The 25,393-nt window shown below is 38.2% G+C and overlaps 1 protein-coding gene across 1 annotated transcript in view; it reads left to right on the top strand.

The window, feature by feature from the left end:
• The window catches only part of CCDC175 (coiled-coil domain containing 175), a 73,910-nt gene that overhangs the window by 44,477 nt on the left and 4,040 nt on the right, over nt 1–25,393 (top strand). Inside the window, 5 exon segments of the mRNA XM_013985897.3 lie at nt 1,479–1,558; nt 15,137–15,289; nt 17,081–17,180; nt 20,977–21,020; nt 22,604–22,766. Of these exon segments, the coding sequence (XP_013841351.3) occupies nt 1,479–1,558; nt 15,137–15,289; nt 17,081–17,180; nt 20,977–21,020; nt 22,604–22,766 (540 nt within the window).

Here is a 25,393-nt window from a genome sequence, read left to right as displayed (position 1 = left end):
TAGGAACCTCCACATGCTGCAGGTGCAGCCCTAAAAAGACAAAAAGACCCCCCCCCCGAAAAAAAGATAGAAAAGAAATGAAAATATAACTAAAAATTTAGAATTCAATAGGAGGATTATAAGAAAAAATATGGAAATCTCTCCAAAAATAGAACAAAAAATTAATTTACAGGATAAAAGGGTAATGAAATTATAAAATTATTCTGAGATATCAAGTATCTAACTAATAGGAAGGCCAGAAAAAGAAAAAAAAAGGAAAGCATAAAATTATCAATTAAATAATAAAAAAATATTTCTCAGAACTGGAAAATATGAGTTTTCTACTTGAAAGGGCCTGTCAAACCCCCAGTACAGTATATGATAGAAACGACTAAGCCACATCACTGTGGTATTTCAGGAGAGGAAAAAAAGAGAAGATCCTAAAGGTTTCTAGGGAGAAAAAGCAGATCTCACACAAAAGATTAGGTATCAGAATGGTTCAGACTTCTTAACACCAGTATCACACTAGAACTTAGGAGGCATTGCCCTCAAACTTTTGAGAGAAAATAATTCCCAACATTAACTAGATACCTAAGCAAACTATCAGTCAAGTATAGATATAGAATAGAGATATTTTTAGATATACAAGATCTCATTTACTCATTCTCAGGAAACTACACAAAATTTGCCTCAACAAGTAGAGGAAATTAATGAAGAGAAGGGGGAGCTATGAGAAAGCAAGAGGTCCGACATGAGGCAGGTGCAAGGGGGAAGTTCCAGGAGGTCAGCTGAGCAGTAGGACTAATGAAAGTGTATACAAAGTAGCAGGGACGGGCAGAGAAATGGGACTGATGGGTTACCTGACCAAATGGGAAGTCATGTTCAGAAAAATTTTACAGGTATAGGTTTTGAAATGAATTAGTGATATGGATGTGGAAAACTAAGCAATTTTTTTAAAAGTGAGGCAAAAAAGAAAAAAAAAAAAACTATGCCAAAAAGGAAATATAATCCTACTACACCATTTGTCTCACTAGTGAACAATATTTACATTGTCATAATGATCCAAAGAGTTAAAATTCACTTAAATGAAATCCACTGACTTGAAGAGAAGGTTAGAGGGAAGCAAGGTGGGTTGTGGGTGTAGGTGGGAGGTGTGGGGATGGAAACAGCTCTGTCCTCCTCTATGTAGCAGGAAGTACATAGAAAATGTCTTAAAATGACAGATCAAGAAATAGCTATATAAGCATGTTTTAAGAAAAAATTTTTAAAGAAAATGGAAGAAAAAGAAGTTAAAATGAGTTTAAACTGGTTGATTCTGAGGAGTCGAACCCTCAGGCTGCACCGAGTGGATGCAGCACTGGAGAGCACCTGATTTCCAGTTTTTGTTACAAGCCTTACAAAAATATTTGGCTTTCAAAACCAGGCATGTGTCTTATTTTGGTTACTTTTTTTAATTAAAGAATATTGCAGATAGTCATTTTTTTCTCTCTTTTTTATAGCACAAAAACAGGATCACAATTTACTGAATGATCTCATTTCTCAACTGTCGAGAGACTTTTTACAATACTTGAACAATGCGGTAAAGAATCAATGTTATTTGTTCTTTCCTTCTTTTATTAGAAGACTGGTGTATATATAGATAGTAATACTTAACCTGCCATCATTAGAGTTTTTGATAAATTCTCATTTTTTTTCTTTTTTTAAAAAATTTATTTTTTTTCAGTTTTAACAGATTTAGTTTATTTTATACAGCTCATTTTCATTATTTTTTGATTTTTAAATTGTTTAAATTGTTATTTCCCAAATACAATTTTTTTTCTACTGTACAGCATGGTGACCCAGTTACACATACATGTATACATTCTTTTTTCTCCCATTGTCATGCTCCATCATAAGTGACTAGACATAGTTCCCAGTGCTACACAGCAGGATCTCATTGCTAATCCATTCCATTGCATCTATTAACCCAAAATTCCCAGTCCATTCCACTTCCTCCCCCTCCCCCCTTGGCAAGCACAAGTCTATCTCCAAGTCCATGATTTTCTTTTCTGTGGAAAGGTTCATTTGTGCCATAAATTAGATTCCAGATATGAATGATATCATATGGTATTTGTCTCTTTCTGACTAACTTAGTATGAGAGTCTCTAGTTCCATCCATGTTGCTGCAAATGGCATTATTTTGTTCTTTTTTATGACTGAGGAGTATTCCATTGTGTATATATACCACATCTTCCTAACCCAATCGTCTGTCAGTGGACATTTGGGCTGTTTCCATGTCTTGTCTATTGTGAATAGTGCTGCAATGAACATGCGGGTGCATGTCTTTTTCAAGGAAAGTTTTGCCTGAATATATGCCCAAGAGTGGGATTACTGGGTCATATGTTAGTTCTATGTATAGGTTTCTAAGGTACCTCCATACTGTTCTCCATAGTGGTTGTACCAGCTTACATTCCCACAAACAGTGCAGGAAGGTTCCCTTTTTTCCACACCCTCTACAGCATTTGTTATTTGTGGATTTATTAATGATGGCCATTCTGACTGGTGTGAGGTGGTATCTCGTGGTAGTTTTGATTTGCATTTCTCTAATAATCAGGATTGTTGAGCATTTTTTCATGTGTTTGTTGGCCATCTGTATATCTTCCTTGGAAAAATGTCTATTCAGGTCTTTTGCCCATTTATCAATTGGGTGGTTGGCTTTTTTGCTGTTGAGGTGTATAAGTTGTTTGTATATTTTAGAGATTAAGCCTTTGTCAGTTGCATCATTTGAAACTATCTTCTGCCATTCTGTAAGTTGTTTGGTTATTTTCTTTTTGGTTCCCTTTGCTGTGCAAAAGCTTGTCAGTTTGATTAGGTCCCATTGGTTTATTTTTGCTTTTATTTCTGCGGCTTTGGGAGACTGACCTGAGAAAACATTTGTAAGGTTGATGTCAGAGAATGTTTTGCCTATGTTCTCTTCCAGGAGTTTGATGGTGTCATGTCTTATATTTAAGTCTTTCAGCCATTTTGAGTTTATTTTTGTGCATGGTGTGAGGGTGTGTTCTAGTTTCATTGATTTGCATGCAGCTGTCCAGGTTTCCCAGCAATACTTGCTGAAAAGACTATCTTTTTCCCATTTTATGTTCTTGCCTCCTTTGTCAAAGATTAACTAACCATAGGTGTCTGGGTTTTTTTCTGGGTTCTCTATTCTGTTCCATTGGTCTGTATGTCTGTTTTGGTACCAGCACCACACTGTCTTGATGACTGTGGCTTTGTAATATTGCCTGAAGTCTTAGAGAGTTATGCCTCCTGCTTGGTTTTTGTTCCTCAGAATTGTTTTGGCAATTCTGGGTCTTTTATGGTTCCATATAAATGTTTGGATAATTTGTTCTAGTCCTGTGAAAAATGTCATGGGTAATTTGATAGGGATTGCATTGAATCTGTAGATTGCCTTGGGTAGTATGGCCATTTTTATGATATTAATTTTTCCAACCCAGGAGCATGGAATATCTTTCCATTTCTTTACATCTTCTTTAATTTCCTTGATTAATGTTTTATAGTTCTCAGCATGTAAGTCTTTTACCTCCTTGGTCAGGTGTATTCCCAGGTATTTGATTTTTTCGGGTGCAATTTTAAAAGGTATTGTATTTCTATATTCCTTTTCTAATATTTCATTGTTAGTATACAGAAATGCGACTGATTTCTGAATGTTAATCTCATATCCTGCTACTTTGCTGAATTTGTTGATCAGTGTAAGTAGTTTTTGGGTTGAGTCCTTAGGGTTTTCCATATATAGTATCATGTCATCTGCATCCAGTGACAGTTTTACCACTTCTCTTCCTATTTGGATGCCTTTTATTTCTTTTGTTTGTCTGACTTCTGTGGCTAGGACTTCCAGTACTATGTTGAATAACAGTGGTGAGAGTGGACATCCTTGTCTTGTTCCAGATTGTAGTGGGAAGGCTTTCAGCTCTTCTCCATTGAGTATTACATTTGCTGTGAGTCTGTCATAAATGGCTTTTATTATGTTAAGGTATGTTCCCTCTATACCCACTTTGGTAAGAGTTTTTATCATGAATGGATGTTGGACTTTGTCCAATGCTTTTCCTGCATCTATTGAGAAGATCATGTGGTTTTTGACTTTTCTTTTGTTAATGTGGTGTATGGCGTTGATTGATTTGCATACATTGAACCATCCTTGTGCACCTGGGATGAATCCCACTTGGTCGTGATGTATGATCTTTTTTATATGTTGTTGGATTCAGTTGGCTAAATTTTGTTGAGAATTTTTGCATCTATATTCATCAAAGATACTGGCCGATAGTTTTCTTTTTTGGTGGTATCTTTGTCTGGTTTTGGAATTAGGGTGATGGTGGCATCATAGAATGTCTTTGGGAGTGTTCCTTCTTCTTCAAACTTTTGAAAAAGTTTAAGGAGGATGGGTATAAGTTCCTCTTTGTAAGTTTGGTAGAATTCACCTGTGAAGCCATCTGGTCCTGGACTTTTATTTGTAGGGAGTGTTTTTATGACGCATTCAATTTCATTTCTAGTGATCAGTCTTTCCAGCTGATCTATTTCTTCTTGATTCAGTTGGCAGGCTGTAAGTCTCTAGAAAGTTGTCCATTTCTTCCGTCTTGTCAAATTTTTTTAGCACACAATTGTTCATAGTATTCTCTCACGGCTTTTTGTATTTCTGTAGTATCAGTTTTGACTTCTCCCTTTTCATTTCTTATTTTGTTTATTTGGGTTTTTTCTCTTCTCTTCTTGGTGAGACTAGCCAGAGGTTTGTGTATTTTGTTTACCTTTTCAAAGAACCAGCTCTTGGTTTTATTTTTTTTTTATCTCTAGTTTATTGATTTCCTCTTTGATCTTTATGATTTCCTTCCTTCTGCTGACTTTAGGTTTTGTTTGTTGTTCTTTTTCTAATTCATTTAGGTGGTCGGTTAAGTTGTTGATTTGAGATTTTTCTTCTTTTTTGAGGATGGCCTGTACTGCTATGAATTTCCCTCTGAGCATTGCTTTTGTGGCATCCCATAGATTTTGAGTGGTTGTGTCTTCATTATCATTTGTCTCAAGGTGTTTTTTAATTTCCTTCTTGATTTCCTCATTGGCCCATTGGTTTTTTTAGTACATGTTGTTTAGCCTCCGTATAGTCAGTGTTTTCTCATTTCTTTTCCTGTGGTTGATTTCTACTTTCATGCCATCATGGTCAGAGAAGATACTTGAAATAATTTCTAAATTTTTAAATTTGTTAATGTTAGCTTTGTGCCCCTGGATGTGATCAATCCTTGAGAATGTTCCATGTGCACTTGAGAAGAATGTATATTCTGATTTTCTTGGATGTAATGTCCTGGAAATGTCAATTTTAAGTCTAACTTTTCTATTGTGTCATTTAGGATCTCTGTTGCCTTATTGATTTTCTGTCTGGAGGATCTGTCCATTGATGTGAGTGGGGTGTTAAAGTCTCCTACTATGATTGTATTCCTATCAGTTTCTCCTTTTATGTCTGTTAGGATTTGTTGTAGGATTTTGGGTATTCCTATATTAGGGGCATATATATTGATGACTATAATATCCTCTTCTTGAATGGATCCTTTTACCATTAAATTGTGTCCTTCTATGTCTTTCCTTATGGCCTGCATTTTAAAGTCCATTTTGTCTGATATGAGTATTGCAACTCCTGCTTTCCTGTCTTGTCCATTGGCATGAAATATATTTTCCTATCCCCTCACATTCAATCTATATGTGTCCTTTGCCCTAAGGTGAGTTTTTTGTACACAGTGGATTGAAGGTTTTTGCTTTTTTATCCAATCTGCCACTCTGTGTCTTTTGATTGGAGCATTCAGTCCATTGACATTTAAAGTGATTATTGGAGTTCCCGTCGTGGCGCAGTGGTTAACGAATCCGACTAGGAACCATGAGGTTGCGGGTTCGATCCCTGCCCTTGCTCAGTGGGTTAACGATCCGGCGTTGCCGTGAGCTGTGGTGTAGGTTGCAGACGCGGCTCGGATCCTGCGTTGCTGTGGCTCTGGCGTAGGCCGGTGGCTACAGCTCTGATTCGACCCCTAGCCTGGGAACCTCCATATGCCGCGGGAGCGGCCCAAGAAATAGCAACAACAACAACAACAACAAAAGGCAAAAAGACAAAAGACAAAAAAAATAAAAAAATAAAAATGCTGACTTTTAAAAAAAAATAAATAAAAAAAATAAAGTGATTATTGATATATATGTGTTTATTGCTATTTTAAACCTTGTTTTCCAGTTGATTCTTTGTTTCTCTTCTCTTCTTTTCTTTTTTTGGTTGGATGGTTTCCATTTATTTTATGCTTGAGTATTTTTCTTTTCAGTTTTTGTGAATGTAATGTTTGGTTTTGATTTGTGGTTGCCCTGTTTTTTAAGTACGTTATTCCTTTCCTATATCTGCTTGCTTTAGCTTGATAGTCATATAGGCTCAAACACACCATTAAAATAAAAAAAGAATCTGTATTTTCTTACTTTCCTTCCCCACGTTGTATAACTTTGATGTCTTTTTTTTTTTTTTTTTAGCATCTTCATGTTTAGATCTGTATGCTGGCTTATTTAAGTGACTGCTTTCCAATTGTGGTTTCCTCCTTCTTAATTCTTCTTACTTTTTATTTTTAAATTTAGAGGAGCCCTTTCAGTATTTCTTTTAGAATGGGTTTAGTATTGCTATACTCTTTTAGCTTTTGTTTTTTGGAGAAATTCTCTATTTCCCCTGCCATTTTAAATGATATTCTTGCTGGATAGGGTATTCTAGGTTGCAATATTTTTTCTTTCAGCACTTTAAATATTTCTTGCCACTCCCTTCTGGCCTGTAGTGTTTCTGTAGAAAAATCAGCTAAGAGCCTTATGGGGGTTCCCTTATAATTAATGCTTTGCTTTTCTCTTGCTGCCTTTAAAATCCTCTCTTTAACTTTTGCCATTTTTATTATAATATGTCTTGGTGTGGACCTGTTTGGGTTCAACTTGTTTGGGGCCCTCTGTGCTTCCTGTATCTTGATATCAGTATCCTCTAGATTTGGAAAGTTTTTAGCCATAATTTCTTCAAATATATTTTCAATCCCCTTTTCTTTTTCTTTTCCTTCTGGAATTCCTATAATGTGTAGATTGGCCCACTTTATATCATCCCATAGGTCTCATATTGCTTTCATGGTTTTTCATTTGGTTTTTGGTCTGCTGTCCTGATTGGATGATTCCCATTATTCTATCTTCCAAATCACTAATCTGTTCCTCTGCATTATTCATTCTGGTCTTTATTGCCTTTAGCTCAGTTTGCATCTCTGCAAATGAATTTTCTAGTTTTTCTTGGCTCTTCCTTATATTTTCTAGTTCCTTTCTAAAGGAATCTGCATTACTGTTCGTAGCGTCTCAATTCCTTCAGTATTTTCACTGTTTCCCTTTTGAACTCGATGTCCGTCAGACTGTGGAGGTCTGTTTCATTGTTGACTGCTCTAGGTGAATTCCTCCTGTTCCTTTAACTGGGAATGGTTTATGAGCTTCATCTTGCTTGTGTTTTTCTTTTTCTGTGAGTTTGGGGAAGCCAAACTGTAGTCTTGTAAGGCTACTTCTATGCACGAATACCCCTTTGTATTTTTGGGTTATTATTTATTTTTGGTGTGGGAGCTTGAATATTTGCTGTCTCTTTCTTTGGTGTGAGCAGACTGTTATTCCAAGGAAGATCAGTATATTTTCAGGGGAAAGGAGGCAATGGGTAGAGCCAGCAGTCAGTGTCTGGTCATTGGGCTCTCAACAGCAGCAAGGACCTGCAGGAAGGTGGCACAGGCTGCTCCTAGTTGCAGGGCCCTGGGAAGTGGTAATAATCTCTAGGCAGATCTCCAAGGTGACCAGAGTATTTGGCAGAAGCAGCAGTAGGGTGCGTGAGTTCCCAGGGGAGTGACACCAACAACAGCTTGTGTTCAATTGCAGTGCCCTCCTCTGAGGTGACTGGAACCTCAGGTGGTGCCTGTTCAGGGATCCCTAGTGGGACCGGGCCATAACTGTCTCTAGAGTCAGTGATAACTGTGGTGGGTTCCTGCTACCACTTGTAGACCATGCATAAAGAAACCCGTCTCACTTAGCCCACATAGGAGGTGCTGTACAGGCTGCTCCTACTTGCAGGATCCTGGAAAGTGACAGAGATCTGGTGTGTGGGTATTGCCTGGAGCATTTGTCAGGGGCAGCAGCAGGGCAGGTGTGTTCCAAGGGGTGCGAGAGCACCAACAGGTGGTGTTTGGTCACAGCACCCTCCTCTGTGGTGCCCTTGAGGTGAATGGGGCTGCAAGCAGTGTCTGTTCATGGACCCCTAGTGGTGGCGAGCCACTCCCACCTCTGGAGCCAGAGATAACTGTGGCGATTTGCCCCCACCTCCTGTAGACCATGCAAGAAGCACCTCACCCTGCCACCCCCACAGGAGGTGCTGCAAAAGCTGCTCCTAGTTGCAGGTTTCTGGGAAGGGACAGTGATCAAGCATCTGGGCACTGCCCAGAGAATTTGACAGTGGCAACAGCAGGGCGGGTGTGCTCCCAGGGGAGTAAGAGCAACAAAAGGTGGTGTTCCATCGCAATGTTCTTCTCTGTGGTGCCCTCTGAGGTGGTTGGGGCTGCAACTGATTTTTGTTCAGGTATCCCCAGTGGCAGTGGGCCATGTCCACCTCTGTAATCAGGGATCACTGTGGCAGTTTTCCCCCTGCCACCTGCAGACCATGCAAGAAGCACCCTGTCCTGCTTAGCCCATGAAGGAGGTGCTGCACCAGCTGCTCCTAGCTGTAGGGTCTTTGAAGGGACAGTGACCAAATGTCTGGATGCCACCCAAAGCATTTGGCAGTGGCAGCTGCAGAGCAGGTGTGTTCCCAGGGGAGTGAGAGCAGCAGTATATGGTGCTTGGTTGCAGTGCCCTCTTTTTTTCTTTTTTGCCAACCCCTGAGGTGACTGGGGTCACAGGTGGAACCCATTCACAGGCCCCCAGTGGTGGCAAGCCATGCCTCCCTCTGGCCTCTGAGATGACAGCCAAGGTTTGTCCCTGCCACCTGTAGATCATGCAAGAGGCACCACATCACACTTAGCCCCCTGATGCCCTTAGCATACACAAGAAGTGCTTGGCTACTTGTAGCCTGCACAAGGAGTGCCCAGTCTCCCCTAAACAAGCAAGAGGCTTCTCACCAACAGTAGCCTATGGCCAAGCCGCCCCACCCTCTGAGAGTCTGCGGGCACACACACACTCCAGTGCAGGGAGTTTCCTATGGCGGTCCACCCCTCCTTCTCTCCCCTCCTCAGCAATGGCGCCCTGCCTCTCCTGTGGATCCGGACCTTCTCCCGGGTTAACTCTGCTGTGGTGTTCCCCTCCTCAGCCCGTGGCATACGGCTCCCCCGCCAGTGGTACACTGCTCCTTAGCCCCTCAGGCTGTCCCTGCACAGCCAGCCCAGTCCTCTCCCAGGGACTGACTTCTGGAGCCTGAGTCTCAGCACCCAGCCCCTGCCGAGCATCTCACACTGTGGTGTCCAGGCCGGTGGTTCAGATGATCCATGCGGCTCTCACTCTGCTTTGCAGTTCTCAGTCCAGCTGCTGCACTTTTTTCGGAGACTTTGAGGTCTTGCCGACTCAGCTGATCTTCCCAGGATGTGGGTTCCTTTTCTCCTTCACTGCTCCCTCTTGGGAATGCCAGTCCCATCCTGATTCCTTTTCTCTCTCTCTTTTTTTCTTTTGTTCTACCCAGTTATGTCAAAAGTTTCTTGCCCTTTTTGGAGGTTTAAGTTCTTCTGCCAGCATTCAGTTGATGCTCTGTGAGAGTCGTTTTACAAATAGATGTGTTTTTTTGATAGCGATTGTGGGAGAAGGTGAACGTGACCTCTTACTCCTCTGCCATCTTGCTCCACCTCCCAAAACATTTGTTTTTAAATAAATTTTTTATTTAAAGTATAGTTGATTTAAAGTTTATTTGAAGTATAGTCAATTTACAATGTTGTGTTCATTTCTGCTGTACAGCAGTGTGATTTGTTATATATACATACACATACATTCTTTTTCATATTCTTCCCCATTATGGTTTATCCCAAGATATTCAATATACTTCCCTGTGCTGTACAGTAGGATCTTGTTTATCCATCCTATATATAATAGGTTCCATCTACTAATCCCAAATTCCCATTCCATCCCTCCCCCAATCCCCCTCCACCTTGGCAAGTCTCATCTCTATATGAGTCTGATTGTGTTTCCTGGATAAGTTATTTGTGTCATATATTAGATTCCACATGTAAGTTATAGCTATCATATGATATTTGTCTTTTTTTTCTGCTTTACTTCACCTAGCATGATAATCTCTAGGTCCATCAATGTTGCTGCAAATGGCGTTATTTCATTCTTCTTATGACTGAGTAATATTCTATTCTATATTACACACACACACACATATATACATATATATATATATATACACATACACACATATATGCACATACATATATATATATATATATATATACACATACACACACATATATGTATACATATATATATGCCACATCTTCTTTACCCATTCATCGGTCAAAGGATATTTAAGTTGTTTCAATGTCTTGGCTATCACAAATTGTGCTGTAATGAACATTTGGACGCATGTACCTTTTCGAACTGTGGTTTTCTCCAGATAGATGTGCAAGAGTAGCATTGCTGGATCAAATGGCAACACTGTTTTTAGTTTTTTTGAGGAACCTCTATACTGTTTTCCATAGTGGCTGCACCAATTTACATTTTCACCAATAGCATAGGTGGGATCCCTTTTCTCCACACCCTCTTGAGCATTTGTTGTTTGTAGACTTTTTAATGATGGCATTGCTGACCAGTGTGAGATGGGACCTCATTGTAGTTTTAATTTTCATTTCTAATTAGTGATGTTGAACGTCTTTTCATGTGTTATTGGCCACCTGTAAGTCTTCTTTGGAGAAATGTCTATTTAGGTCTTTTTGCCCACTTTTTTATTGGGTTTTTTGTTTGTTTGTTTTATACTGAGCCACATGAGTTTATATATTTTGGAGACTAATCCCTTATCATTGCTTTGTCTGCAAGTATTTTCTCCCATTCTGTGGTTTTGTCTTTTCATTTTGTTTAGGAAAGCTATGCAAAAGCTTTTAAGTTTAATTAGGTCCCATTGGTTTATTTATTTTTGTTTTTATTACTCTAGGAGGTGGAGTTGAAAAGATATTGCTGCAGTTTATGTCAGAGAGTGTTCTGCCTATGTTTTCCTCTAAGAGTTTTATAGTGTCATGTCTTGTATTTAAGTGTTTAAGCCATTTTGAGTTTTTGTTGTGTATGGGGGGGTGTGTTCTATCTTCATTGACTTACATGAGGCTGTCCAACTTCTTCCCAGCACCACTTGCCGAAGAGACTGTCTTTTTTCCGATGGATATTCTTTCCTTCTTTTGTCAAAGAATAATTGACTGTAAGAGTGTGGGTTTATCTCTGAACTGTGTTCTATTCCATCGACCCATTTGTCCATTTTTGTACCAAAACCATGCCATTTTGATGACTGCAGCTTTGTAGTATTGTCTGAAATCTGGGAGGGTTATGCCTCCTGCTTTGTTCTTTTTCCTCAAGACTACTTTGGCAACTCTGGGTCTTTTATGGTTCCATATAAATTTTAGGATTTTTAAATTACTCAATGAATTTATTACATTTATAGTTGTACAATGATCATCACAATCCAACTTTATAGGATTTCCATCCCACAGCCCCAGTGCATCCCCCCACCCCAAAATGTGTCCTTTGGAGACCATGAGTTTTTCAGTGTCTGTGAGTCAGCATCTGTTCTACAAAGAAGTTCAATCTGTCCTTTTTTCAGATTCCACATGTCAGTGAAAGCATTTGATGTTGGTGTCTCATTGTATGACTGACTTCACTTAGCATGACAATTTCTAGGTCCATCCATGTTGCTAAAAATGCCAGTACTTCATTCCTTTTAGTGGTTGAGTAATATTCCATTGTGCACATGTACCACATCTTCTTTATCCACTCCTCTGTCGATGGACATTTACGTTGTTTCCATGTCTTGGCTATTGCAAATAGTGCTGCAATGAACATCGGAGTACATGTGTCTTTGTGAGTCATGGTTTTCTCTGAATAGATGCCCAGAAGTGGGATTGCTGGATCAAATGGTAGTTCTAGTTTTCTGAGGAATCTCCATACTGTTTTCCACTGTGGTTGCACCAATTTCCAATCCCACCAACAGTGTATTAGGGTTCCTTTTTCCCCACACCCGATCCAGCACTTATTGTTTGTAGACTTTTTGATGATGGCCATTATGGCTCGTGTAAGGTGGTACCTCATACTGGTTTGGATTTGCATTTCTCTAATAATGAATGATGTCAAACATCTTTTCATGTGTTTTTTTGGCCATCTGTATGTCTTCTTTGGAGACTTGTCTGTTCAGATCTTCTGCCCATTTTTTGATGGGGTTGTTTGTTTTTTTGGTATGGAGCTGCAGAAGGTGTTTATAAATTTTGGAGATTAATCCCTTGTCTGTTGATTCACTTGCAAAGATTTTCTCTCATTCTGTGGGTTGCCTTTTTGTTTTGTTTAGGGTTTCCTTTACTGTGCAGAAACTTTTAAGTTTAATTAAGGCCATTTGTTTATTTTTGTTTTTACTGTCATTACTCTAAGAGGTGGATCTGAGATGTTGCTGTCATTTATGTCAGAGAGTGTTTGGCCTATGTTTTCCTCTAAGAGCTTTATAGTGTCTGGTCTTATATCTAGGTCTTTAATCCATTTGGAGTTTATTTTTGTGTATGTTGTTAGGGAGTGTTCTAATTTCATTCTTTTACATGTAGCTGTCCAGTGTTTTCCCAGCACCACTTATTGAACAGGCTATCTTTTCTCCATTGTATATTCTTGCCTGTTTGTCATAGATTAGTTGGCTGTAGGTGCATGGGTTTAATTCTGGGCTTTCTATCCTGTTCCACTGATCTGTATTTCTGCCTTTGTGCCAGTACCATATGGTTTTGATGATTGTATGGATTATTATTATTGATAGGATTATTTATTGTAGTTCTGAGAAAAATGTCATGAATAATTTGATAGGGATCACATTAAATCTATAGAGTGCTTTTGGGCAGTGTGGCCATTTAACAGCATTAATTCTTCCAGTCCAAGAGCATGAGATATCTTTCCAACTTTTTGAACCATCTTCAATTTCTTTTATTCATCTTTTTAAAAATATATATTGTTTTTAAGTCTATATTGTTTTGTGTTGCTTTTAAACTTAATATTTTTTAAAAATTAAATGTATAATAAAACATTATCATAAATAACTCTGTTTAGATACACCTTATTCTTTTTTAACATCAATTCTGGACATTATTAACCTTTTAAACTTTTTCCTATCTGAAGGGTAAAAGTTTTCATCTCTTACATCTCATTGTTTGATTTGCATTTATCTTATTAGCAATGAGGTTGAATGTCTTTTTATCCCTTTATCATTTGTATTTTCTTTCTCTAAGTTGCCTGTTATATCCTTTGACTAGTTTTCTATTGGGTTTGTCTTTTATAGTTCTCAGCATGTATGTCTTTTACTTCCTTGGTCAGGGTTATTTTTTGATGCGATTTTAAAGGGTATTGTTCTAATAGTTCATCGTTAGTGTAAAGAAATGTAACCAGTTTCTGTATGTTAATCTCGTATCATGATACTTTGCTAAATTTATTTATCAGTTCTAGTAATTTTCGTGTGAAGTCTTTTGGGTTTTCTATATATAGTATCATGTCATCTGTGTGTAATGACAATTTTATCTCTTCCCTTCCAGTTTGGATACCTTTAAGAAATTCACATATTTAAAATTTATCTGTTTTGAAATTTTTAGTCACAGGATACAACATATGTGTGTGTGTGTCTGTGGAGTGAGAGAGTGAATGAGAGAGAAAAGAGAAAGAGACTTTAGAAGCAATTAATGTGTAACCTGTAACTGTTGAATAATCACTGGAGGTGGAGACAGTTTCTTTATTTACAAGGTAGAGATTGGATTGCGCTTTCCAGGTTTCTTTTCAGATCTGTTGTTCTGGTAAATTCCTATGAAGACAAGGATAAGTGGGCAAAGGTTGCAGGGGTTGAGGGAGTGAAAGAAATGGGAGCAGGTAAAATAGATGTTTACTACCTTTTAAAATTTTATAATCAGTAGTTAATGATCAACATATATATGTGGGGTTGGTTAATTAAAAATAGAAACATTCTATTTGTGATTCACTGATATCAAAAGTAACTTAATACATTATAGAAGTGGAAAAACATGAAGGGGAAATTTATTAGTAAGTATACTATATATACAATTCCATTTTTTAATAAGATGCTGCTAAGGATGGGTATACAATGTATAAAAATACGTGATTTATAACAGTATAATGATTAAGAACTGACTAGAGGAGTTCCCTGGTGGCTCAGCATGTTATGAATCTGGCATTGCCACTGCTGAGGCTCAGGTTACTGCTGTTGATGAGAGTTTGATCCCTGGCCTGAGAATTCTGCATGCCACAAACAAACAAAAAGAATTGATGAGAGAATTCAGTAGAGAATGCTGCAGAGAATTCTGAAAAATCCGTAATGTGATATTATTCTTCTTTTGGAAATATTAAATCCTCCCTGAAAAAGCCTCACTAAATTCCACTCTCCTCTTCCCTATTTATGTGAAGCAATTGTTCATAATATATATCCAAGTATATTCTATTGTGTGATATGGTTCGAACAACTTTGGATCTTGGGATCCATCGACTCACTTCCCAAAGTCCATTAGCATTAGAATTTAATATAAAGTTTTTCACGGGAAGGTGTCTGTAGCCTTTGCTGATGGTCAAGAAATTACAGTTGACCCTTTAACAATATAGCTTTGAATTATGTGGGTGCTCTTATATGCAGATTTCTTTTCAATGAATGCATTCTATAATACTACACGATCCATGGTTGGTTTAATCAGTGGATGCAAAACAGAATACAGAGGACCAACTGTAAACTTATGCACAGATTTTTTTTTTTTTTTTTTTTTTTTTTTACTGTGCAAGGGTTGGTACCACATTGCTCAAGAGTCAGCTATAATTAGAACCCTCTCTAAATGTGGTCCAGATAACCTAATACACTGGTGCCCAGATAATTGAACTCTGTGAGATAACTATGGATTTTATGTTTGAGCAGAAGAAAGTGAAGCAAGAATTAAAACAATTACGAGATAATGAAAGCCATAGAATCAAAACTCATTTTGAAATTCTAAAGAACTTAGAGTATGAAATCTATGTACATGACCTAAAAACAGATGCTTTGCTCCTGGAAAATAAAAGGTTAAAAGAGGTAAGTTCAAGAGCACTTCACTTGTGCATTGGTCTTTGTTGATTGGTCTATACCTGTACTAGTTATCAGAGAAAAAAGAGAGAATAACTCTCAAAAATTTTTAAGTGAAAAAAGGATTGAAAATTTTTTTATTGTTATTTCCCCAACACAATTTTTTTCCCACTCTACAGCATGGGGACCCAGTTACACATACATGTATACATACTTCTTTCTCCCATTATCATGCTCCATCCTAAGTAACTAGACATAGTTCTCAGTGCTACACAGCAGGATCTCATTGTTAATCCATTCCAAAAGCAGTAGTTTACATCTGTTAACCCCAAGCTCCCAATCCATCCCACTCCCTCCCCAAAAGGTTTGAAATTTTAATTGCTATTTCAGCAAAGGGTGAACAAATGGATGACTGACTTTGTGAAAGACTGATTCTAAAAGTTCTGTTTTGGGATTCAAGTTCCATCTTCTAGCCCCTGGATGACCCCATGCTTTCATCTTAGTCATTAGCCACTTTTTGTTTTGATGATCACAATCCTTAATTCAACAAATGTTTTAAGCACCACACCACTGAATCCCAAACTTGAAGAGAGGTACAGTGAATATGAATAGGAGTTAGTATCCCAAGCCCTTAGAAAGCTCACTATACAAAAGTATAGTTACCATTCAGTTGTTAAATGTGACTATCAAGGGCACATATACACAATCACCCAGAGCAAGAGCATCTAATCATACCAGGTGAGGAGCTCAAGGGAAAAGTCTGACAGTGTTGTTAGCATAGCAGTTGGACTTAACACCTGGGAGATGGACAAGATTCCTCCGGGATTGTGTACTGAATGAGAACAGTGAGATGTGAACAGAGCTCTTGGGAAAGACAACTTTGAAAGAGTAAACATTGGAAGAAAAGACCAAAAAAGCTACTAAGAGAGGGCAGAGAGGTAGGGGAGGCCAGCTGAACCAGACAAGTTTGTGAACAGTGATCCACGTTCACAGAGAGCAAGACGGATGACTTGGATTTGGCTTTGGGTGGCTTTCATTTGGTTTACTCCAAAACCTGCCAACAAGCCATGCAAAGACTGACACAAGATCAAGGCTGCATATGGGACCCTCTAATCCATGTTTATAAACAGTCCTATAGAACAATTCTGTGTCTACTCCTCCTGTGGTACTGGGCACTCTTTCTATGATTTTTATCAGCAGTTTCTATCTAGTATCTGACTATCTCTCTTTCAAAGCTGAGCCAGTACCAACTTCACATCCCAAAGCCTATGCTTTTAGAGTTTCCACAGATTTTAGAGTTTCTGAGCATTGGGTGGTCAGAACAGAAATCCAGGACTTTAATAACCAAACCATTGCCACCACCACTGCCTACCCAATGAAACATCCAGCTAGAGTGAGCAATACCGCAGGGTCTCCTGATTTGATCATATTCCTTTCTTGAGGTCTTATGAATTCTTCCAGGAAGACAGCATCCCTGCCTTGTGACATGTACTGAACACACATTTTTCAAAAGGATCATTTTCCCCCCTGTGGACACAATTCTGCATTTAAGCAGAATAACTTTTATTTTTGTGGTAAATTCAGAATACCATGTTTATTTGGGTGCCGAAATGCTTACTAGGAAGCAAGATCCTTTATCTCCCTCACCAGAAGGTAAGCTTGACAAGGGCTGCATTTACCACTGTTACTCTTGCATCTAGAATGGAAGGTAGCACAGAGGAGGGGTCAATAGATATTTGCCAGGTGACTGGATGGAAAAGTAACTTTATAGCCAAAAGCAATCACATCTTTAATTTCCAGTATATTGAGTACATGAAGAAAAACATAGAGAAATACAAAAATGACGAAGACCTCAGGTGCACCTCAAGTGATCTATTCTGTCAGCTAACAGCTCTTAACAGTAAGTAATGGGTCATGGGTGACCTGTACATATACAAAATCAAGTTTTGTTTAAATCCATTTTACTGATTTGCATATAATAAAATGCTCCCATCTAAAGTTCAGTAAATTTTGACAAATGTGCATATCACTGTAACCACTACTACCACAACAAATATATGGAACATTTTTATCGCTGGAAACATCCCTCATGTCCCTTTGTAGTTGATATCCCACCCTGCCTCCAGTTCCTCAAAACCATTGATCTGTCTTCTGTCTCTAAGGGTTAGATATAAATGGAATGATAGAGCATGCACTGTTTTGCACCTGACTCCTTTCACTCAGCAGACTGTTTTTAAGTTCCATCATGTTGCTGCATGTATCATTGGTTTGTTCTTTTTTATAGCTATATAGTATTCCATTATATGGATATTACCATATTTGGTTCATCCATTCACCAGCTGAAAGACATTGGACTGTTTCCGGCCTGTGTTTACTATTTGTTTATAAGTGGTTTTTGAGAATTTTTATCCTCCTTTCTCTTGGGTTAATACAAAGTTAGGGAATTGCTGGGCTAAATTGCAGGTTTAACTTTGTAAGAAATGACCAGTTTGCCAAAATGGTTGTACAAATTTATAATCCAACTAGCAATGGAATACTCCATATCTTTACTAAAACTTAAAATTGTCGAAACACTTAAAATTGTTAACATTTTACCCATTTAATAGGTGTGTAATGATATTTCCTCTTGACTAAAGTTTCCTATTGATTAATGTTGTTGAGCATCTTTTCATGTGCCTTTTGGCCCCATATTTCACCTTTGAGGAGGTATTTTGAATCAGTTATCTATTACAGCATAACAAATATTAAAAATCACTTACTTTGCTCACAAATTGGCAATCTGGTCAGAACTTAGTAGAGACAACTCATGTCTGCTCTACATGACATCAGTTGGGGCAGCTTGATGGCCAGGGACAATTTAGCAGGTGGAAACCAGAATCATCTGAAGAGCCACTCACATGTCTGGTGTCGATGCTGGCTGTCAGCTGAATTCAGGACAGACCATTAACCAAAACACCTCCTTGAAGCCTCTCCATATGTGCAACTGCTTGTCTGCTGTGTTCCAAAAGCCAGCATCCCAAGAAAACAAAGTGTAAGTTCATAGCATTCTGGGACTTGACCTTGGGAGTCGGAGTGCCACTTCCACAATGTTCTAATGGTTGAGGCAGTCACCCAGGCACAAGGGTGGGGACTGAGGCATCACCCTAATGGAAGGAGTGTTAACATCATGTTTGGGGAAGAGCATGTGAGATGAAATACATTGTGGGTCCATCTCTAAAAAATATAATCTGCTGCATCTTTGTCCAAATCTTTTGCTCATTGCTTTGTGCTGTTTGTATTTCTTATTGAGCTAAACTCTTTATATAGTCTGGAAATGGATCCTTTTTCTGTCTGAGGCTTCACTTTTCATTTTATTTTCTTTTTTGCTTTTTAGGGCTCCACCTGTGGCATGTGGAGGTTCCCAGGCTAGGGGTCCAATTGGAGCTACAGCTGCTGGCCTACACCACAGCTCATGGCAATGCCAGATCTTTAACCCACTGATAGAGGCCAGGAATCGAACCCACAACCTCATGGTTCCTAGTCGGATTTGTTTCCACTGCACCATGACGGGAGCTCCCACTTTTCATTTTCTTAATGGTGTCTTAAAAGTAAAAAACTTTCTTTGGAACAAAGTCCAGTTTATCTACTTGGTCTTTTAACATTGGTATTTTTTGTGTCCTAATACGTTTTTGCCTAGGCTTAGGCAAAAATGCACAAAGGTCTCATAGATTTTTTTCCCCTATGTTTTTTCTAGTAGTTTTTAGTTTAGCTTTTGTGTCTAGATCCCTGATTCATTTCCAGTTAACTTTTTTGGAGTCCCCTTTGTGACTCAGCAGTTAGCAAACTAGACTAGGATTCATGAAGATGCAGGTTCGATTCCTGGCTTTGCTCAGTGGGTTAAGGATCTGGCATTGCCGTGAGCTGTGGTGTAGATCACAGATGCAACTTGGATCCCATGTTGCTTAGCTGTGGTGTAGGCTGGCAACTACAGCTCCAATTAGACCCCTAGCCTGGTAACCTCCATATGCTGTGGGTGCGGCCCTAAAAAGCAAGCAAACAAACAAAAAAATTAACTTTTTGTGTGGTGTGAGGTAAGGGTTGAAATTTCATTGTTTTTCTCTTATGCTTATTCAGTTGTTCTAGCACCATTTTTTGAAAAGACTTTCCTTTTAGCATTGTATTATCCAAACAACTTTTAAAAAATCAGTTTCATGAATCTGTTCCTTTATTCTAAATATCTGATTTTACACCAATACCGCACTGTCCTGCTCACTATAGCTTCACATTTAGCCACATTTGTGCTTCCCTGTTAGAATTGTTTTTGTTATTTTAAATCTTTTGATTTCCATATTAGTTTTAGAATCAGCTTATTAATCTGAACACACACATACCTACATACCTACTGGTATCCTAATGGAGTTTGTGTTGAATCTCTAAATCAATTTGAAAAGAATTAATACCTTAACAGAATTAAGACTTCCAATCCAAAAACACAGTATGTATCTCCATTTATTTAGAACTTCTTTAATTTTTCTCAGCAAGATTTTGCATTTTTTAGTATTGTTTCAGAGGTCCTCAAAACTACCCTCAGTGTCAATGATTAACTGGAAGGATTCATAGACTCAGAAGTTGTTATATATGATAATTATTGTCTATTTCAATTAAGAATAGCAAATAAAATCAGCAAAGGGAAAAAGGACATGGAGGAAACTAGGTGTCCTTTCCCTGTGAGGTTTGTGCAACAGTGATTTTCAGCACATGCAAAGTTGTATGGGCAGGGGGAGCTCACATGGGTTTGGATGGGCCTATGTGACTGACCTCAGCTACTCAAGCAGCTACAGGATTCCATTTCTGCTATATAGCAAAGTGACCCAGTCATATACATATACATATATTCTTTTTCTCATATTATCCTCCATCATGTTCCATCACAAGTGACTAGATATAGTTACCTGTATACAGCAGTATCTCATTGCTTACCCACCCCAAATGCAATAGTTTGCATTTACTAACCCCAAACTCCCAGTCCATCCCACTCCCTCCCCCTCCCCCTTGGCAACTACAAGTCTGTTCTCCAAGTCCATGAGGTTTTGTTTTTTTTTTTTTTTTTTCTGTAGATAGGTTCATTTGTGCTGTAAATTAGATTCCAGATATAAGTGATATCATATGGTATTTTTCTTTCCCTTTCTGACTTACTTCACTTAGTGTGAGAGTCTCTAGTTCCATCCATGTTGCTGCAAATGGCATTATTTTGAATGTCAAACCAATCTTCCACTCCCAGGATTAAAACCCACTTATTCAAAAGCTATTATTAAGTTCACTTGTTGCTGGATTTGATTTGCCAATCTTTGAACAGATGCCTGCATCTCTCTGTGAGATTGCCTTGCTCTGCTTGCACTCTGGACTGGAAAGTGGCCCTGCAGAGAGCCCAGTGACCATAGGGCTCCCCTCATTTGTCTCCCTCCTTTCAGGTGTCACAGTCTTGTGCTGCCCATTCTCCGGTATCTGAAAACTGGATATTAAATGCATTTGTTTAATATATTTAACCCCATTTTCTCCTTGTTTATATTGGGGGGGCAAGTGTGATTCAGTTATTTTGACATTGGAAGAAGAAAATTTCAGATAAAAATAATTTTTTAAAAACAAATTGTATTACTTTTAGAAGAATATTCAAATTATTTCAGTAACCTTTGCATTTAAAAAAATCTTCATTTTAGCACAATATTCAGATTTGTGGGCTGAATTTAAGACTACACTTAAGGTAAGCCTTTTTGTATTATCTCCATAAGTATCATATTTCTAAGATAGTCACCTATTGTGTGTGTGTGTGTGTGTGTGTGTGTGTGTGTGTGTGTGTGTGTGTTTGTGTGTAAGGAAGGTCAGGATTCCAGGGAAGTGGCAGAGCTTGTATGACTATCATATCCTAAAATGTGTTCTCTGTGCTGTAAAAAAGCACATTTCAACTGAGTAAATGTTAAAGATCTTCTTGGCTTTATTCAATGCTTCATGAATCAGGCAGCATCCAAGCTAGCAGTTAGGAAGGAGCTTTGACCAAGGGGGAGAGGGAGGGACTGGGGTGGACTGGAAAACTGTGGTTAATAGATGCAAACTATTGCCTTTGGAATGGATAAGCAATGAGATCCTACTGTATAGTACTGGAAACTATATCTAGTCACTTGTGATGGAGCCTGATGGAGGATAATGAGAGAAAAAGAATGTATATATGTGTGTAACTGGGTCATTTTGCTGTATGGTAGAAAATTGACAGAACACTATAAACCAACTATAATGGAAAAAATTAAAATCTTTTAAAAATTATTTAAAAAAAGCAAAGAAAGGAGCTTTGAGGAGCTGTACAACATGAATTTATAGGCAGAAAGGAGCAGGAAAAAGGAAGCTATACGAGGCAAAAAAGCAGGTTGGCTATTGCAAGGTTGCTTTCCTTTAGAGGATGGCAGGGATCTGTGAGGTGATTCCTGAATGACTGGTTTAAGATTCCTTTTCTAGGAGAACTGGAATGATAAGTAAAGCCTGTTTGGTAATGTGGAGCTTGGTGTGAGCAACTCCATTTGGGGCATGTGGTCTTATTTTTAAGAGTGCCAGCCGTCACTGTGAAATCTCAATCCCACTTAATTCCCCTTTAAATGGGAATGTGAGGAATGACATTTTTGATTCAAGCACAAACTGAACACAGATTCTTGTAGACCAGAGTTGCCAGTTCTGAGCTCCATCTGTCCTCCATGTTTTATCAGGCAGACACCAACCTTTCCCTTCCCTTCCCCGCCTTGAGAGGCAGGTAGATTGGAGCTCAAAGCCTGGTTCTTATATTTTCTAAGTATTTAAAGTTTACATGTGATTATTGCCTAACCCTTAAAACACTGGATAAGGGAAGGGTTAAAAGTGCCTTTTTTACATGAAGCTTCTGAGGCTCAGAGGGTTTAAGCAACTTGCCCAAGACCAGTTAGTGAACTTACAGGGATTTAAAGCTCAGATCCAGCCTAATTCCAAAGTTCTTTCTCTTCAGTTTTAAGCCATTCTGAATCTCCTCTGCAATTCTCTGCTGCTCCTAAGATGAACTGGCTTTCTATGCCACCACCACTACCCTACCTAGTTAAGAATGGAAGATCTGTGAGCATTCCATTAAATCTTCTAATTTGCTAATCCATTTTCCTGAGATATTTTGCAGAATTTTGTGAATTTTCTTTGTACAGACACTTATTTTATATGACCAGTACCAATTTTGCATATGTATTTTTGTCTTGTACATGATTCACTCATACAAAATTTTTAATTTATTTTGTTGAAATTTATATTCACATACCCCCAAATGCTGTTTTTTTAAAGGAATTGTTAGAGAAAGGTAATGAGACCTTGCAAGAAATAAAAAATCTAATAGACAAACTGTGTGAAAGAGATGAAAAAATTGAGCAAATCAGTACTTGGCTACAAGGGAATCTTGAAGAGCTGCGTTTTCTTATGCAACAGGAATCACAAATGGACCTTCTCAGTAAGTGACACCTCGATAACCTCTATAGCTTTGGGTAACAAAAGAACTTTCTTTTATTTAACTTTAGCTGGTGACATCAGAAAAAAAAAAAAAAACTACTGCCAACCAATAATTTAGTTATCCCCAATAATCCATTCTTAATAATGTCACCTGTATTCAGTGAATGCTGATTTTCGTTGGTGGGGTTGGAGCTGGTGATGCAATAGTTTCAGGCAAGTTTCCCATCAGAATGAGTCACCTAAATAAGTGAATCTCAACTTCTTTCTGAGTGTATGGCTCTTTTAGAGGTGACTGGGGTTTAATTTCAAAGAGCATCATCATTAGATAAGCAATTTTGAAGGTGAGTTATAGAAAATGAAGTGAGATAAACATAAAATGAGAGAAAGTGATAGGAGTAAAAACATCTCAGAGTTTGGAAAAGCCAAGAGTTCTGAAAGTATTGCTTGACCAAAGAAATAGTCAAAAGCAGCCAATGAGGAATTTTGTGAATGAACCTTCTTATCAACCTAAACGCTGTCTTGGTGGTCCTGCTTCAGCATGGTGATACTTACTGTGTTTTAGTGCATAAGGGTCCCTGGAGAGTCTTGCTTCACTCTGTATTTTTTTGCTAGGCCAAGCCATCCCTATCAATTGTAGATCAAGCAAAATTTTAAGAGCCAAATCATCCCTATGTATCCGTTGCACTATTTTCACATGAGAAAATCTTCCATTTCTGTCAGAAACCTGATGGAATCTTTGCATTGGAGCAAATTTAAATAGATGATATTGAAAAGCTAGACCTACTGAGTAACTTATATCACATTTTGTTTTTCATGTATTTTGAGAACTATCTTTTTGATAACCTATGGAAAGTAGAAGATTGTAGCATGAAAATAATGGAAGGCCTCCCAAAAGAGAACAAGCTTTTTTATGCCTTTTTACAAGGCATAAAGCTTGGTGGAGTAAGGGGGTCAGAATCACAATCCCTTGCTTTTGGTAGAGATTCAGAGGCAGGTGGAGGAGTGGGAGGGGTTTAATGTGGAAAAAAAGAGGAATTCAGGAGTGTCTGATTGGAGGTTGTTGACATGTGGAAGCTAATAACAGGCTAACTAGAAGCAGGAAAGCCTATGTGATTGATTAGTGAGCATATGTGGCTTTTCTCTGGTTGGTCCTGAGTTAGAAGAAGGGTCATAAAGTTGATGGTTATTGAACAGGTTATGACTGTTCTGGGCCAATTGCGGAGGCTGCGATTCAGAATTCTGTCATCATGTATGATCTGGCCATTGTCAGTTTGTATACTCAGTCTCTTAGCATGAATTTTAGTTTTTACTTCCATTTTCAATTTAAAGTATCATGTTCAGATGACAGTAAATTGTGTTGGATGAAAACCAACCCCAATAAAAAAATAACTAATAGGCCAATCCAGGGGGTTCCCATTGTGGCTCAGCGGAAATGAATCTGACTAGTATCCATGAAGACGCTGCAGGTTCGATCCCTGGCCTTGCTCAGTGGGTTAAGGATCTGACATTGTTGTGAGCTGTGGTGTGGGTTACAGAAGCAGCTCCAATCCCACGTCGCTGTGGCTCTGGTGTAGGCTCCAATTCAACCCCTAGCCTGGGAACCTCTATGTGCCGTGGGTGCGGCCCTTAAAAAAAAGAAAAAAAAATAATAATAGGCCAATCCAGTATATGCCATTCATTTTTATTTCATGCAAATGGTAGGGTCATTTAATTAAAATTCAAGTGCATTTGACAGGCAATCAGTATATATGACTTAAACTGCCCTTATTCTAGATAGCTGGAACAAGTTAATATTTATCATGAAATATTCCAAGTATAAAAAGTATAAAAATCATACAGACACACACATACACATACCAGTTTACCTGTATATCCACTATCAAGCACAAACCTTAGTATTTTGCCATGTTTACTTATGATATTTTTCCCCCAAGAACGAAAACAACAAATGTAATCACAATCCCTTATGTACTGCTTAATTCCATTTCCCTCTCTCCTTCATTTCCCAGAGGGGTAAATAGCATATTTATTTTATTTATATGGAGTATAGTATAGTTGACTTACAATGTTCTGTTAGTTTCAGGTATATAGCAAAGTAAATCAGTTATGCATATACATATATCCATCCCTTTTCAGATTCTTTTCCCATGTAGGTTATAACAGAATATGGAGTAGAATTTTCTGTGCTGTATAGTATGTTCTTGTTACTTATCTATAGTAGTATATGTATGCTAATCCCAGCCTCCTAATTTGTCCCTCTCCCCAATGTTTCCCCTTTGGAAACGTTAAGTTTGGTTTTGAAATCTTTGACTCTGTTTCTGTTTTGTGAATAAGTTCTTTTGTATCATTTTAAAAATTGGACTCCATATATAAGTGATATCACATGATGTTTGTTTTTGTTGGACTTTCTTCGCTTAGAGTGATAATTTCTAGATCCATCTATGTTGCTGCAAAAGGCATTATTTCATTCTTTTTTATGGCTAATACTCTGTTGTATACATATACCATATCTTCTTTATCCGTTCATCTGCTGATGGACGTTTAGGTTGCTTCTGTGTCTTGGCTATTGTAAATCATGCTGCAATGAACATTGGGGTGCATGTGTCTTTTTGAATTATGGTTTTCTCC

Source organism: Sus scrofa, chromosome 1, assembly GCF_054392235.1.
Source record: "Sus scrofa isolate SSC_HxYL_T2T_F1_AM1 chromosome 1, Sscrofa_HxYL_maternal_Yorkshire_Landrace_v2.0, whole genome shotgun sequence".
Lineage (NCBI taxonomy): Eukaryota > Metazoa > Chordata > Mammalia > Artiodactyla > Suidae > Sus > Sus scrofa.
The sequence above is the reverse complement of the archived record's forward strand: the minus strand, read 5'-3'. Positions and strand labels throughout refer to the sequence as shown.